The following is a 17,451-nucleotide window of genomic DNA, read 5'->3' as shown; positions in this document are numbered from 1 at the left end:
CGTGGAATACAAGTCTCATTTATCAGAGGTCATCCACCCTTGCATTAAGTGAGAAATCCTTGCTTAAAGACTATGAGGACAACACCTTTATGTAAAGTTCAGAGCTATATATTGCACACTTGTCATAAGCTGTCCTCTTCCTTTAGTTTTGAAAAAAAAAAAATCTGATATGAAATCAGTAAATGGCATCCCTTGATCTAAACTGAGAGGAGACGAGCAGGCAGTCCCTTTGTCACGTGCTCAAAATCAAAATAGGTATTTTTGTTTGTGTCTTTTACATTATATGCAGCTGTAGTATGTTACTGCTGTGTCTTCAGAGATATAGATGATCTTAGATGGACTGAATTTTGTCGCTAGATGTGTTTTGCCTTGACTCTTCAGCACTTTTGCAATTCTCGAGCCTACTGTTCATATTAGCAGCACACACTGCCATTTTTCATACTGATGTAGTAGTTGATGAATCCCAGAATTAAACTATAGAAACAGTTTTTGTCTCCAGTCACACAGTATGAGTCAAATACTAGATCTGTACCTTCCCCAGTCCCTCCTCTTACAACAACAGGTGTGTTATTAAAGAGTACCAAGTTCTGGTTTCATGTATAGGGTAAATATGGTGCACGGTGTGGCTTTGAGCATGACAAGGAGGCCTAGAAATGGACTAGAGAAGTATTGGAAGTGGGTTGGTTGTTTGTGTGAATCTCCCATGTCTCCTCTCTATTTACTGTCAAAGTGGACATTTTCGCTCGAGTGATTTATTTTACCTCGGCGGGGTAAGGTGAATTTTGCAAGTTTTAATTCCACAGAATATCAAAATATGTACTAGTATTACATATAGGACGGAAAAATTTTCACGCTAGTTGCATGTCACGCGAAATGCACACAAATTTCCACACCATGAAGTTCCCACTTTGACAGTATGTGGACTGTCATCGCCATTTGTTCATCAGTGATTAGTGTATGGGTCTCATGTTGGGATGTATTTCTCCACACCACAAATAATTCTTCAGTATGTTGACTAGAGCATTCATTGTGGCACCCTTGGAATGTTGCCTCTAAATCTTTAACCCGTTGAGGACGGCCTGATTTTGCTACAACACGCATTTCCAATAGATACCTGCCCGAGTATACTCGGGACTCGTCCTCATAGGTTTAATAGGAGGTGACCAACAAAATTTCATTCAACATTGCATAGTAGTGTTTGTTGGGAGATATCTCCCACTTCTTATAATCCAGCTGCCAAAAGGATTATTTCTTGGTATGTCCACGACATGATTCACATCATACTCCATTAGTAAACTAGAGTGACATTTACAACATTCTTTGTTTATGACTGACACTATTACTTTCTTTCTGTATGTTGAATTGACAAATTATACTTCTAATTTATTCCTTTCTTGCATGACCCAAAAGCAGGCATGCTCATTCGTTACAAGCCAACTAGAATACAAAGTGCATACAAGGACAGGAAAGATACGTAGGAGGGGAAATGTGTATTTAATAAGTCTTGGGCAGATGGTGTGACTGATCATCTTTGCAGAAGTTAGCTCGGAGACTAGGGAATGAAAATGGCACTTGTAAACAAAGAACATGTGATTTCAAGGAATGAAGTACTTTTTTGCTTATAAATACATGTAATACTAACTGTTCACATTGATGAAATCAAGTTGTTGAATGTGAGGATAATATTATCAAAGGAAGATGAGTACAGAGTAAAGATTTGTAAATAAAAATCAAAAGTGGTATCAAAGAAAAAAGTGTGTAATGAGGTAATATGTCTTGAGTGCTCGTCTTGACAGAGACTGAAAGAACAGCGAGACTCCATTGAATAGACTATTTGAGTCTCCATTGAATAGACTATTTGAGTCTCCATTGAATAGACTTTTTGAGAGTCTCCATTGAATAAACAATTTGAGAGTCATGAAGTGACAATTGTACTGCACCAACACATTGTAACCTTGAAAATGCTACAAAAAGTTTCATTTCGTTCCTCCTCTGATTTGGATATGCATGGACAACATACGGTTTAATTTGCCCAAGTATTGTTTGAAGTTGAATTTGCATTCTCTTTCACTAGCTCGTATGGATTCTCACATAGGTTTGTGAGTATGCACCAGTTGAAGCAAGGACCTCTCGTTCTGTGAGAAAAATCAACAAACCCAAACAAGTGAAAAACCAACAAACCCAAACAAGCAAATTCCCCTACACCCCCCCCCCCCCCACCTCCCCAATGTAGCCTAGGCTATGATATATTCAAGAATCCTTGTAACAAACTGTGTACAGCTTTATCACTGGTCTCTATGTAACTACACATGGGTGAAGGAGCTTGACTGGGGAGTTGACAGTTACTGATGAGTGTTTGCTGCTATGCACATACAACTGTATATGCTATCCGGTGCTATTTTTGGTTTTCAAATGTACCCCGGCGGGCAGGGCAGCGAATGAATCGGGCCATCCACGAATCCCCATGCTACAACGTTTTGAACTCGTGATGCACAAATTGGGGGTTGCAATTTCATGAAACGGACATCAGTTAAGTACATGTAACAGACTTTTTTTTTAAGGTTCTTCTGACTCTTAATCTCTTACTGGGAGCCAACTGGTTCTTTCCTTCTAAAAACAGAAATTCCTATCCCTTGTAGAAGAGATTTAGGTTGATCAACTACATGTACTTTATCCTAAATATACAATGTGAAGACAAAGTCATGTACATGTACTTGTACATAGATTGGTGACTTGCTTGTATGTGATGTCTGGCTTCGTGAGAAAATGGGACTGAATGGGTTAAGTCTTAATTCATGTGACCAAATACAAACAAACAAACACACACACCTACAGAAACGTACACAGAAACATACACACACACACACACACACACACACACCTACAGAAACGTACACTGAAACATACATACACACACACACACACACACACACACACAAAGGATTTATTCTCGTATCTTTCCCATTTTACTCGATTCATTCACGCAGCGTGCTGTGTTTTAAGAAAAGTATTTCGATGGATCAATAGTGCTATTTAGATAGTGATGATTTTATGGCCTTTTGCAATGGTTCTGACATATAATACATAAGCTTCAAGCGTATCTAAATCAAGTAAACATGAAAACGAAAAGGACAACAAAGGTTTTAGCACACGTAACATGACAAAATATTTTCTGGGGCAAAAAGTACGACAACTTCTCAAGTTGAATTATTCCATGATTTATACTCTTCATGATACCAACTAATGCACTATACGCTGTATAACTATCTCAGAGAGGTAGACATAAAGAAGGCAGTTAATATACACTGTACAAAGCACACACTAGGGAGAATTATTAAGAAGTCTGGAAGATCATACACTACATTAATTAATCACTACTAAAATCAGATGAAAATGCTTTTAAATAGAACATCATGGGGAATCATGTTCTCATTTCTTTACTTCAGTGTTGTTACGCTAAGTTCATCTTGCATTTTCAAATAGTCTTACAGCAAAACATATGCATGAACACCTTAATACTGTGAAATCTCATATCAAAGACACTTCTCATAATGAAAGTGTTGGCTAGGACACATTTTCATTGCATTCTTTTACTTGTTTGATTTGTTAAGTAGGAAAAAGAATTGTGCTCACACTTTTTACCCCAATAATATAAACGTAGGACATATAGTAGTCCATTTCAAATTTTTCCATGCAGAGTCACTTCTGCCAACACGCTGCCCTCAGTAATTTCAAAGTACTGTGCCTTTAGAACACATGAATCTTTAACTTTGACCTTTGCAAATATCACTGTAACATGCTCCATTCATTATAAACTGCCTTCTACACAGCTTTGTACCCTGTATCCTTCCAATTTGTGTTGAGTGCATGCAGGTCGTCAGTTAGCATTGGTGTTACTTCAAAAATAAAAGAAAAAAATCACATATTGCTGCTAAGTTGCACCATACGTAATAGGAGTTCTAAGCCCATAGCAGACACTTAGAAAGTTAATGGTAGTGGTTGCAGCTCAAAGTTCCTTGAGACAAAAATGATTCACTTTCTTATACTTTGATGTCATTCTGGGAATTTGTAACTGGACACCATTTAATCACTTTATTGTAACTCACTGGATTACTTGCTCCTTACACATGATTTTTGATGTGGAGGGGCATTTAATCTCACCAAATTTCCAGCTGGTGCACACTGCATTCCAAATCCCAAACTTTCTAAAGTCAAAGTCGGCTCATGGTTGTACCTTGCGGAAGGGGAAAAAAAAATAATAGATACTTCTTTGGCTGACCACAAGAGTTATGTGTAAGGGTAGCACATTATACTTGGAAACTGTCCTACCACTGAGTTTTCCTTTGTAGATCACAATCACAGATTCACAGTAAATTTACAAGTGAAGGAATATTGAAAGAAAATATGCATAATGCTACCGAAGCACATGTATGTTCATGAGAAGATTTCTTTGAGAGCAGAATCAATTTCTGGATACTTGAATGTGTAGCCACTCTCTAGGGTTTTCTTCGGCAACACTCTCTGACCCTGTAGCAGCATGACTGCCCGGTCCTCCCCAAACACCGTCCTCACCATGAACCCTGGGAGAGGGAAGAGTGTGGGGCGCCACAGGGCCGCGCCCATGGCTTTGGTGAAGGTGTGGTTGCTGATTGGGTGAGGCGAGATCCCATTGAGGACTCCATTCACGCCTTCGTTCTCGATGGCATGGACGAAGATTCCAGCGATGTCGTCGATGTGGATCCACGGGAAGATCTGTTTGCCAGAGCCGATGATGCCTCCGGCACCAAAGTAGAATGGCCACTGCATCTGTTGTATTGCACCCCCACCTTTACCAAGGACGACAGCTGTCATGCAATAGTAAAAAGAAAAACCTTCAATTGCAAAACTTGCACTATTTTTCTCTTCCATTACTTCACAATGTACAATGATAAAGAGGAACCATGTTCAAGTCAACCTTTTCCTGTATGATGAAGATTCATTTGTTTTTCTATATACCAGTACACAGTTTGGAATGTATAAAACTTGTGAGAAATAAATGAAGATATGCAGTTGGTCACCACTGGTACGATTTGAAAAATGATTGCCTACATTCTTCAGTTTTCTGTCTTTTCCTAATGCAAAACTTCCATCCTGATACACAGCTGGTCATGTGATTCTCAAGGAAGCACATAAATTAACGAGACATGAAAACTCGTCACATTGAGGACGAGTTAGGTGATACGCTTGTGGTCATCAGATGACAGTCATCTGTGATCGACAAAGAAAAGAATGTGATATAGGCACCTTGAAGTTATATTGAGCGTACATGCGAAACCGTTTCTGTAACCACTCGGCCACGGGTCATCCACGGAAATGGTAAGACAAAAAAAAAACAATGTATAGATATAACAGGGGGAAAGTCAATGCCCACTCAACCAACGTGGCCGTGTGAACATCTATTGCATTGCTAGACGGAAAAGCGGCCTTGTAACGACTGAGGTCGCTATGCCATTTCTGGCAACTTGGGAAAAATACGTCCCGCAGACATAAAACCTATAATCGGCTGGTTTTGATACCTTGCCTTTAATGACAATTTTCAGTGTGATGACGTCATCAAATTACAAAACAATGACATCGTCTTGAAAGACAATTGTTCAAAGTACAACACCTCAGTCGTCGTCATTACATACTATGATCGGTTTGACAAAGTCAACCTGCAAAATTGTGCTGCAGTCGAAGCAATGTGGTCTCCAACACACAAAAAAGAGGGATATGGCGTGTGTGTGTGTGTGTCTGTGTGTGTGTATAGGTGCGTTTATATACGTACGTGATTTCTACATGGACGAATATGTAATACAAAATTGAAGAAAAAAAAGTAAAATAGCTAAGTATTTTGTTTCGTGATCTTGTGGGGTTCCAACCCGCAACCTTACATCTCTGAGACGTCGCCTTTAGCCACTCGGCCATACGTCTCGACGAGAAAATATGGGGAACGTAAACTTATGTATGTGAAAGATACATGAGGAATCGTTTTGTCCACATTCCATTTTCATTTTCAGTTTTAAACTGCAAAATTGTCAATCTGATGAGGAGATTTCAAAGAATAAAATGCATGATTACTGCAGCTTATTGTCTCAGCTACAACATACTAAAGTTTCAGAGGAAATGAAGCAATATCAGCTGAGATAGAGGTGCTTAAACGTTGTCAAGTCAATGCATGGTTTTAAAAAAAATCACCTCCCATAGACATAACACGTAAACTTGTCCGATTTTGTGTCTTTACTTTTATCACAATTTAAAGTATGATGACGTCATCAAAGTAGAAAACATCGATATGGATTTGAAAGACAGTTGTTTAATGTATAATATATTAATCGTACGTTGTCAGTTTGCTATTGACATGACGATCAATCATACGAATATGAGGCAGCTATTAGTACCTGTATGAAATTATTATAGGCGTGGTTATCAAATTCCCTTAAAATTTCCTTATTATTGCTTTATTTTTACACACAGTTAAGCTATCTCTTTAAACTCGTCACAGTTTAATGAGAATCATGAACATCATACATTAGTACCATATTCAGTTCCATAGCTGATCGCGTTTGCTAATTAATTAAGATTTATTGTCTAGAATGTGCCATATGGCCAACCTGTATACACACGTGGACACACAAACACAATGCTAAATGTATGTATCAAACCTCTGTAACACAACTTTGAACTAACTGTAGAAAGTATCGCTGCACTTATCATACATACTTTTTATCATTATCTGAAACTCCACAAAAACCACTAATTGACAAATAATCATCAATACAGAAGACTGACTTAAAGGAACAATTCAAATACCTTTTTTTACAATGTATAGCTTCTTACATGTATAAAATCAGCACAAAGTAACCACGACTACATTGTGTTACTGAATTGATATGAACAAATTTCATTTTGTTACAATATACCATGATCAGCTTGAAAAGCCCAGCCTGCAATATTTTGCAGCAGTCGAAGCAATGCAGTCTCCAACGATAAACAAAGGGATACTGTGTGAGTGTGTGCGTATAGGTGTGTTTACATGCGAACGTGACTTCTACATGGACGAAGGTGTAGTACTCCATTGAAGAAAAAAAAGTAAAAAAAAAATTATTTTCTTTCGTGCTCTTGTGAGGTTCGAACCCGTACGTGTGCAACCTCACGTTTCTGTGACGACACCTCTAACCACTCGGCCATACGTCTCGACGAGAAAATTAGAGGAACGTAAACTTATGTACGTGAAAGGTGAATCAGGAATCGTTTCGTCCGCATTCCATTCTCATTTTCAGTTTTAAATTGCAAAATTGTCAACCTGATGAGGAGATTTCAAAGAATAAAATGCATGATTACTGCAGCTTATTGTCACAGCTACAACATACTTAATTTTCAGAGGAAATGAAGCAAAATCATCTGAGATAAAGGTGCTTAAACGTTGTCAAGTCAATGTATGGTTTTTAAAAAAATCACCTCCCATAGACATAACACGTAAACTTGTCCGATTTTGCGTCTTTACCTTTAATCACAATTTAAAGTATGATGACGTCATCAAATTTCAAAACCATGACATGGACTTGAAAGGCAAATGTTCAAAGTAAAACATATCTGAATTTGGGGTGATATTAAGCTTAAACAATAGAGATACGAGTAAATGAATGTCAGAAAGAGTACCTCAAAAAAATTAATTCCACTTTTTTGATTTCAGATGATGATATGATGACATCATGAGTTTTCCTGGCAATATTGGTACTTGAAACGTTATTTCCAATTCATATGCTTTTGTAATATGCAATAGAAATATAGGGTCAATGGACGATTTAAAGAGCTATGGCGACATAAACAAAAACATGTTTTTTCACTATATTTGCAGAAAGACGCGCGCGCGGAATTTCAACTTTGACGCCAGTGCATTCCTTTGTTATAGGTCAAAATCGATCGGAAATCAATGGATATTGTTACTCAAAGTATCAGAAATCCAAATCGGTCAAAAAAATTGCATTTTCATGTTGGTTACGCCCTCTGCGCGCGAAATTGCGCGGACGGACGCGCACGCGAGAAAATGTTTGAAACGCTTAGAATTGTCTGAAACTTCGAGATTTCCCATTGGGAAGTCGTTTTGAGCCTTTTAAAATTTTGAGGCGCGCAAACGCGCGCGTAATGATGACCTTGGTAACTAGCGTTAAAACGTAAGATAGAGCCTGACCTGAACTTTATGTCCACCGAAAATGATACAGAAATGATATCTAGTTATGAAGTTATGATCGATCATGTGACAAGGTCCGAAAATCACAAAATGGCGCCTAGATGACGTCATAGATATGTTACTGTCATGAAAACCTTATTGTGGCTAGATATTGTTATGAGACATGTTGACTGAAAATGTTATGTTATTCCGTAATGTCATTGTTGAGATATTGACGACACAAAATGTGGCAGAAAGAAAGAAGAATAAAAAAAAAGAGAAATTTTGACAATCACAATAGGTGATACGCTGATAGCGTATCACCTAATAACTTGCAGATCCAAATCCCAGTTTACAAACTCATCAGACTTAAAACAAATAAGACATTATATCATTATACTGCTGCTTATCCTTGAGATCGACCTTACCTGTCCTTACCACCACCTTCCTGACCTCTGGACCTTGATCATCGACCTTTGACCCTGCACCATCCATTGCCTTCTCCCACTCAACACACAACCTCCCGAGGTAGTCCTGGTCAGTCACACTGCTCTCTTCGGTGTACTCAGCAGTGGTTGATGGCGGATAGTAACCTTGGAGGAGAAAGTCGATATCTTTTCAGCAGTGTGAGATATATCGGTACGGAGTTGGTGCCCGCTCCCTTGCACTGACAAGGCATTTCTTTTGCCATTTGTAATATTTACATAATCATAAAAAATACACATATTGATGATCATCACACCACTGTATACACCTGTGTCTCTGACAAAGTCTTGTAAACTGACAAACCTAAAAGTCATTTTTTTTTTCTTTTCATGATGTCATCATCCTTCATGAACCCCTAGTTATTGGTTACATCCCTGGCAGGAAACCTACTAGTCATATTGTGGCATAGAATATATCTACATATATATCCACAGCAGATATCTAAAGTTATCAAATCTATAAAATGAATGAACATGACAACAAAAGATATTTATTTTACAATCATCATTCAAAACACACATTAATAGTTTTCTGACCAGACAGATGTCCAACATATTTGATTCCCACATTCTTTTGAGGACATGATCTGACATGCATACAAAAACACACAAGTTTTTTTTTTTTTTTTTAGTTTTTGTTTTACAGGGTCTTAATCAGATGGCATCGAACTTGTAGGTGCTCCTGTTACTGATGATACATACTCTGGAAAAGGAAAATCCTAAAAAGAAAATAAAAATGTTACCATTTAAACTCCCATCAAAATGTATAAGTTGGTTTACATGTTTACTTACTTCATTTGCAATTGAAGATGACTTACCTATTCCTGACATTCCTATGAAGACGCTGGGTGGTTTCTCAGAATTTGAGATGGCTTCCGCCAGGAGGCCTGTTGTGCCTACTCTACTGTCCCACACCAACTTTTTGAATTCATCAGTCCACCTGTAAATCCAAAGTAAACAATCTGAGTCAAGACTCACATGTGCTATCACTGTGGACTTTATGAATCTAGTAATAGACCAAACGCTTCCATTACACTTTCGGACGCACAACTGTCTCTCCGATATCACAGAATGGCAAACACAAGTTTGAAACATTTTGACTTCATCACCTGGAAATTATCAGTGATCAGAGCCGTTTTATGAAGAGTTAAAATTGATTTCTATGATAAGTCTATGGCAGCCTGTGTGTTAGGGAAATTTAAAATCGATTTTATCTTTTCATAAAACAGGGCCCTGATCTCTCTAGAAATGTATGAAGTTAAGTACAGTGACAGAAAATAGCACTGATATACCAACAGTGACAGCCTGGAAACATATTCACCTCTGCCTCCACATATATTTCCCATTCATATCTTAAAAGAGCTTGAAGTATGGCTAGTTCCATACTTACACCTTTTCCTTCAAAGAGAAGACAACTACTCAGACCTACCAGAAATAGTCTGTGATATACCAGCTTGCTCAGGTAGTACAGTGGACTCCCATTATAACAACGCCTTCGGGAATGGCAGTTTTCTTTCATTCTATCGAAATTTCATTATATAACCGAACAAATAAACAATAAAAATACATAGAGTGGATAATGTTGCGGCCTCAATTTTGACTTCGTTGTAACGAATTTTGTCATAAACTTGTTTGTTTTAACGGGAGTGCACTGTAATCTCCAGGTAGGCAATGTTTATCATACCTCTTTGCTGGGTTGAGAATATTTTCTCCTGCCAAGTTGACAACTGCATGACATTCTGGTAATCCATTTTGCCTGATTTCATCCTGAAACATTCAATTCAAGGAAAAGTGAAATGAAAGTTAAGGCACTGTCTTCTGTTTACCATTCATTTTTTCTTCCCAGTAGCATAAATAAAATTTTCACCATCATTATCAACAAAAGACTTACCAAAGAGCAGGAATCATTAGAGAATATTATTTGAGAACATTAAAAAAAAAGAAGAAAAAGATATCTTTACATGTTGGGAGGCTGTCTGCATGGTAGATCACCAGTGGGTTTTGGACTTGAGTTATACTGCACTGACCAACTCTGCTCTGGAAACTGCATCATTTTTATGTAAACTCACATCGTTAGTCTTCAGTCTTTTTGATGAGTAAGAATAATGAATCCGAACTGATTGAATGAATGAATAATGACCTGACATTTCTTTAAAACTACACATGGGGTCGGCAAGCTATTTTCAAGATAAAAAAAGAAAGAACCAAACAAACTTTGATGTTTACTGCATGTTGTGTGAGAACAAAGCTTCACAAGAAAGTTTTGACTACAGAGTCAAGTGACTATGGCAACACCATTTCTCTTATGATGCATGATATGGAATTCCCCACATTGATTTGTTGCCTTCCTTCATATTTGCCATTTTTGTCTGTCTGTCTGTCTGTCTCTCATATCTCACATTCTTTCTTACTGTTTAGAATAGTTTGTTACACCACAAACAAAAATGAGAAGTCATATACATGATTATACTTTGAAAACTATAGCTTTAGTGGCAACTGAACTAGGGGCTGATCCAGGAATTCTGTAAAGGGGAGGCTTCGTTACAACATTAAAGGGGGGAGGGGGTGCACGCACCCCCATTTTTTCTTTTTATTTCTTTTGTTTTAGCAAGAAATAAAGAGGGGGCGCACGCCCAGTGCGTCCCCCTCTGGATCCGCCACTGTTAACACCCCTATCGAGTATCATTCTTAGCTGATGATATACAGTTCAGAACCACAAAATGTGATGGGAGCATAATACACAGACTGTACCAAATTGCATCAACATAAAGTGATGAACTACCATCAGGTTTGTCCTCTGCAAATAGTATCACACAAAAAAAGTATTACATGAAAGCAGCCATTCTTACATCATCTTACCCATGTAACTTTGTTCCTGCCTGAACTCCTGGATACAAGAATGGCTGAGTGACCTTTGGCCTCAAGTTGCTGTCTCAGGGCTTTTCCAACAAACCCAGTTCCCCCACCTGGACAATCAGAAAAACATAGGTGGTTAAAATACAAAATGTACATTTTCCTATGGTCAAGAAAATGTGAATTATAATACTGTAAAACGAGGAATGTTCACATGCATTTTAATTTCGCGAATTTCGCGAGGGCCAAAATTCCTGAAATTAAAAATGCACGCGAAAAATCTTGCCTACACAATATGCATAATTGGATGCCAGTGGCAATTCGCGAAATTTTCGTGTTGGGAGAAAGGCTGTCGGCTCCAATTCGCAAATTTTCACGCCGCGAATATATTGTGTTTCACAGTATACTCCAATCATCACAATTTATCGTTTGAATAAACTGTATGAAATGATTAATGTCATGAAATCTTCAGTAACAAATCTTTCTTTTTTTTTTGCTTTGTTTGTTTTGTGACAAACAAATTGCCTCATAGACAGTAACACGATGTGAACTGTGGGAGGCATGAACTGGTTGCATTTTATCATATGAAAGTCTAATCAATGAGCTCTGAAGCAGACATATTCATGGTATCAAAGAAAAGGTAGAAACAACACAGCAAACTTCACTTCCAGTATTGGGGTGGATAGTGTACATACTGCAACATTTGCAGATGTTGTGTTTTGATCTTACTCTGTAAGAGAATGATACAGTATCTGCTTAATGTTGGACTGTATCTCATGCACAGTCCTTACGACTAAATCTACAGAGATGTTAAAAAGTGATGCTTCGCACATGGCATAGGGCAAGCATGGACACTTGCTTACAAGTCAGAATATTGCATTAAATTATTGGCAAATCATACCTCGGACCTCATCACCATTATACTGACTTATCTGCTGAATAAATGTTCCATGAACTTCTAGCAGAAAAGGAGTGCCAAGTGCATACAACCCTCAAAAGAAATCTTAGGCTGCGTTTATCAACTTTCCCCTGTTTAAACGACTTTCGAAAGCCCTTTCAATAGTCCTTTTGATAGCCCTTTCCATAGCCCTTTCGAAAGCCCTTTCCATAGCCCTTTCGAAAGCCCTGTCCACTCCCTGTACTATTAATGTGCCGCTTGGATTCGTCGGCTGCGTTTATCAACTTCCCCCTGTTTAAACAGCTTTCGATAGCCCTTTCGATAGCCCTTTTGAAAGCCCTTTCCATAGCCTTTTGAAAGCCCTTTCCATAGCCTTTCGAGAGCCCTTTCCAAAACCCTGACTGCCTGTACTATTAATGTGCCGCTTGTTTTCTAAGAAGGGACGGCGAAAAGCAATTACCATCATAAAGACATATCTTCCTTTGAGAGTGACGAGTCATGATACAATGGCACATGAATCAATTGTCTTCCTATCTGTGAGGCAGCTCCAGTTTAGCACATACTTCAAATATTTCTGAGTGGCGGCATGAGACATGGGATCAAAGGGAATGAGACTGTTGTTACTCTATTTCTCAAACCTTGTTGGTGAAAGAAACACCTCCTTGTATATGTGTATATGCGTGCATTACACACAGCTGTATGTATACACCTGTGTACATGTACTCATGTGCACTTGTGTGCACTTTACGTGGCGCGCATCTTTTCAGAAACTGGAAACGCATGGTTGCGTAACCGCAGTAGGGCGACCTAAAGGGCTTTCAAAACAGCTTTGCGTTTATCAACTCGTGAAAATTCCTTGAAAGCTGTTTGGATAAAACCTGTTTCTGCCGAGAAAGGAGAGTTGATAAACGCACCCTTTCGTAAAAGGCTTTCCTGAAGGGCTTTCAAAACAGCTTTGCGTTTATCAACTTGTTAAAATTCCTTGAAAGCTGTTTGGATAACCTGTTTCTGCCGAGAAAAGGAGTTGACAAACACAGCCAAAGATCATCAAATCACAACCCTCAATGCAGCTACCAAATACCTTGAATATAGCTGGTAATAATAACTTCACAGTTGCTGCATCAAAATTCAAAGCTGTGGAATAATCCTTTTGAAAAATCTGTATCCATCCACACACTCCTTTGAAAGGCTCTGAAAACAACAACAACAAAACTACTACACATCCACTCTCTAGCTCTGTAGGCCTATTGGCCATTTTCCCCCCTAGATGAACCGAATGTGTGATGTCAAAGTGATAGACTGAACATTGCTCAAAATTTTTTTATTGCATTTTTTATTTCTGTATTGTTGTAATCCCTCTGAGCCTTATAGGAAGAGCATACCAAATATTAACTGCATTGTATTGCAATTGCATTGCACGTTTGTGTGAAACTCACCATGAATATGTGCAGATCTATTGTCCTTTTTGTTAGTATCATACTATAAATTGATGGATGGACCTGGTCGAATGTAATGTTGCATCATAACAAACAGCAATGTATTTTCATTGAGTGATAGAGAATCAGGAAACTGGTGCCACAGAAACCTGAACTTCATGTGAAAATTCCATGTACAAAATTATTTCTAGAAATGACCGAGCAATGCCCCCCCCCCTCCAAAAAAAAAGGTAACTGCTAAACCCGCACGAGAGTGCTCATTCACCAGTAGCATACAACTAGCACTAGTCAAAAGCATGAAGCATGCACTAATCCCAAAGCAGGTTTGAACCCTCCTCCATTTCCCTCTTACACTTACTGTATGAGGACGAGGTGAATCAGAACAAGGCTAGGCAGTCAGCTTTATTATCAGCTAAACCAACAGAAAGAAATCCTACACCCACGCGATAAGACTACTTCTAAGAGGCTTCCAAGTTGTCATGTCGGAAACCAGTGACTGACACCTGATGGGGGAATTACCATCCTTCCAAGTACCAACCTCTCACAACTCACTCCACTTTCCACTAAAGATGCAGTATAAAGATATAAGTAGACTAGACCTACTCCTTTATGTCAACAGCAGATAGGTTCCATGGATAGACAGAAAGATCGGTCTGTGCGGAGGAGTCTTTAATTTTTCTGACGTTATCGCTCTCCTCCGGAGGGGATCCGTGAAGCCAGACGCAGTCTCCGCGGAACATATCCCCGACGACCAGATACAGATCGATCTTTCGGTCAAGGTTATGGAATGCACTCCTTGCACTGCAGCTGCATGCTGACTCCGAACTCTAAACCTCAACCTAACCCCAGTCTTTACTCTAACCTTATCAATTACCAGTAATAAGCCGGGGATAATTGCCCTCGGGGGGTAATTGCCCTGATATGATATGGTTTAGACTTAGGACTCAGATCGCATCTCTGCACGCTGGCTCCACATCAGATATTCAGAGATACGTTTTTACTTGCAGTTGCACTATGACTAAATTTTATGTAATTATTTGCACAATCGCCCATCAACTTCAACTGGTCAAGTTTCATCCTTAGCATCAGGTCGAGAATTGAACTTTGCTGAGAGCCGACGTAGATAGATTAGATGTAATGTTAGATGCAACGCTATAATCAGTACCCACCCCCATGCACCAAATAACCACGGCCACGGCCGCGGCACAGTTTATCACTGCCCTATCGTATTATGTATAATTATACTACATAAATTAACATATATGGGACTACACATTCTTACGGCTCACGAACCTACCGATCAAAACAATCATTTTGTTGGATGAAGATGCCTGTGAAAAACACCTGAAGGCAGAAGAAAGTTGTGCAGTCACATACTCTTTGATAGGTGAATTAGATATCTTCAATACACAGTTTCTGCAGAAGACGACATTCATGTTGGTAGTTCAGCCTCTGATCAGCGCTTCTGCTACGGTTTGGACATTGTTACATCATGACATCTGTGTAACACGGAATCGTATTACATCAGCCACTGCACGTACAGTTCGGCGTTCCCTGATTGCTAGTGCTTGTGCACTACACTACACTAGCACCGAACTTCCCACCTAAGTAAGCACCAGGTCAGGGGCGTCACGCACCAGCTCTTTTTTCAAGGGGGGTGCGTTTTGACACTAAATGTAACAAGACTTTTTGGACAAAAATTTGGAATTCAGGAAGCTCTCAGCAATCCCCAGCAACCAAGCGAGGAAAAAGCACCGGCGTAGATAGGATCTATTTTTTTTTTTTTTTTTTTTTTTTTTTTTTGGGGGGGGGGGGGGGGGGGGGGCTGTTTGTATGCGAGGGAGCGAAGCAACCGAGCCCGAGCGAACGGAGCGAGCAAGGGGGGGGGGGGGGGGGGTTAGAACTTTTTGCATTTTGATGTTGTACATGGTGCAATTTGATGCATGTCTTTGCTTGCACCCCCCCCCCCCGGTGACGCTAATGTAGGTTCGTCTATATTAGCTAAATGGATGAATTTACATCAAGGCTGTTGGATTTAAATAATTTTGAGCAAATTGTAAGGATTTAAGCCTACTTCAAGGTTTGTAAATTAAAACTCGATGTTAATCCAATTAAATTGTACGCTGATGATGTATACATATCTATCCATCCATCTATCTATTTATCTATCTATCTATCTATCTATCTATCTGTCTGTCTGTCTATACGAGAGAATGAGAGATACTGTTTACACTAGTACATGAGGGAGGGGTAGACAACCAGCTCATCCACAATAGACTGTGCTAAGATTTTCATTTTTTTATTTTTTATTTTTTTTTTGGTTATACTTCCACTGCAGAGAACACAAAAGAAGTATATGCGTTAGGTCTGCTCAAAGTATCGAAACTCCCCCCATCCATGTAGTCAATGAGGAAAATGACAAGGGCGCCACACCGGGCATAGCGAGTAGAGCGTGTGCTGCGAGAGTACTTGAAGTGTATTCCAGCATGTTACTTCATGCGAACCACGCATCTCTGTGTAAAATAGTAGGTGCGGATTTTTTTTTTAACCATACAGATCGACGATGATCACAGATTGCTTTCAAATGGCGCCCCTGGAAGTCTTGACGCCGCGAAATGATGAATTCAATGTGCGCCGTGAGATGGTGGGTATCTATGGCTGAATGGTATCATCAGAGACTGTAGTACATCACGTGATTGGGAACTTAAATAGGATGTTTGTATCCTTCTTTAAGCTAAAGGGACTGTACATACTGGTTGAGGTGAGGATTCAGGTTTATAACATTCCTAAGTGAGATAATGAGAAACCTCTTATGAAATATGAAAGAGCATGTAATTTTAAAAAGGATTCAACGTTTATTTGATGAAAATTGGTTTTCAAATGGCCGAGATATCCAAAAAAAAAAAGTGATAATGATAAAAGGCGACAGGCGACGACTTTTATTAGGATCTCTTTGTTTCACTTTGATTTTGGATATCTCAGCCATTTCAAAACCGATTTTCATCAAATAAACTTTTGATTCCCCTCAGAAATGCATGCTCTTTGACATCTCATAGAGTGGTTTCAGAGTATCTCGCAAAACGTCAAAAGCTAAATCTTCACCTCATCAGCCAGAACTGTACAGTCCCTTTAAATTCTTATAAACAGAAAAGAAAAAAAGGAAGAAGAAGAAGAAAAAGAAAACTGTCAGAAACCCGCTTTGGAGATATCCAATACCACTCCTGATATACTATGTTGATTTATTAGATGAAAAATGAAGAGAATATTTTGATGGCGAGAATTCTTCTATAAAAATGACACGAAGAGAGAAGAGAGATGAATCCGGTGAACGTGTTGCCCCCTCCCTTTGATAACATATTGGTGCACAGGACTGGAGATGGAAAATAAAACCGTTTAGACCTAAGACTGGTGTTCGGTGTTTTACTGTGTTTCATTATGGGCACATTCATCTTCAGACACACAAATGTCTAAACTAAAGCTACTGAAAAAAAAACTAGTTTTTTTTTCTTCATCTTTGACCAACATAAAGGGCTTTGCATCTGCTTCATTTTAATGATGATCGGGCGTGCACGCTACATCTTGATCACA

General features: G+C 38.9%; 1 protein-coding gene across 1 annotated transcript; it reads right to left on the bottom strand.

Annotated features, from left to right (window-relative positions):
* Positions 1–4,434: 4,434 nt before the first annotated feature.
* LOC139726641 (epimerase family protein SDR39U1-like) lies at positions 4,435–15,233 on the bottom strand. Its single transcript, XM_071637633.1, has 6 exons — positions 15,161–15,233; positions 11,536–11,642; positions 10,361–10,443; positions 9,495–9,616; positions 8,620–8,784; positions 4,435–4,844 (listed from the first exon to the last, which is right to left on the bottom strand). The coding sequence occupies exons 1-6, from the start codon at positions 15,174–15,176 to the stop codon at positions 4,435–4,437; spliced, it is 903 nt and encodes a 300-aa protein (XP_071493734.1). The 5' UTR covers positions 15,177–15,233.
* Between the last annotated feature and the right edge of the window lie 2,218 nt (positions 15,234–17,451).

Source organism: Diadema antillarum, unplaced genomic scaffold (assembly GCF_040938485.1).
Source record: "Diadema antillarum isolate AM-2024a unplaced genomic scaffold, OU_Dant_1.0 scf00000017, whole genome shotgun sequence".
In the NCBI taxonomy this organism is placed as follows: Eukaryota; Metazoa; Echinodermata; class Echinoidea; order Diadematoida; family Diadematidae; genus Diadema; species Diadema antillarum.
Note: the sequence above shows the minus strand (reverse complement) of the source record. Positions and strands in the feature narration are given on the sequence as shown.

Coding starts and splice junctions, on each gene's coding strand:
- LOC139726641 (XM_071637633.1), bottom strand. Junction 10,444..11,535: donor GCAGGAACAAAGTTACATGG/GTAAGATGATGT, acceptor TGAATGTTTCAG/GATGAAATCAGGCAAAATGG. Junction 8,785..9,494: donor CATAGGAATGTCAGGAATAG/GTAAGTCATCTT, acceptor TTCTCCTCCAAG/GTTACTATCCGCCATCAACC.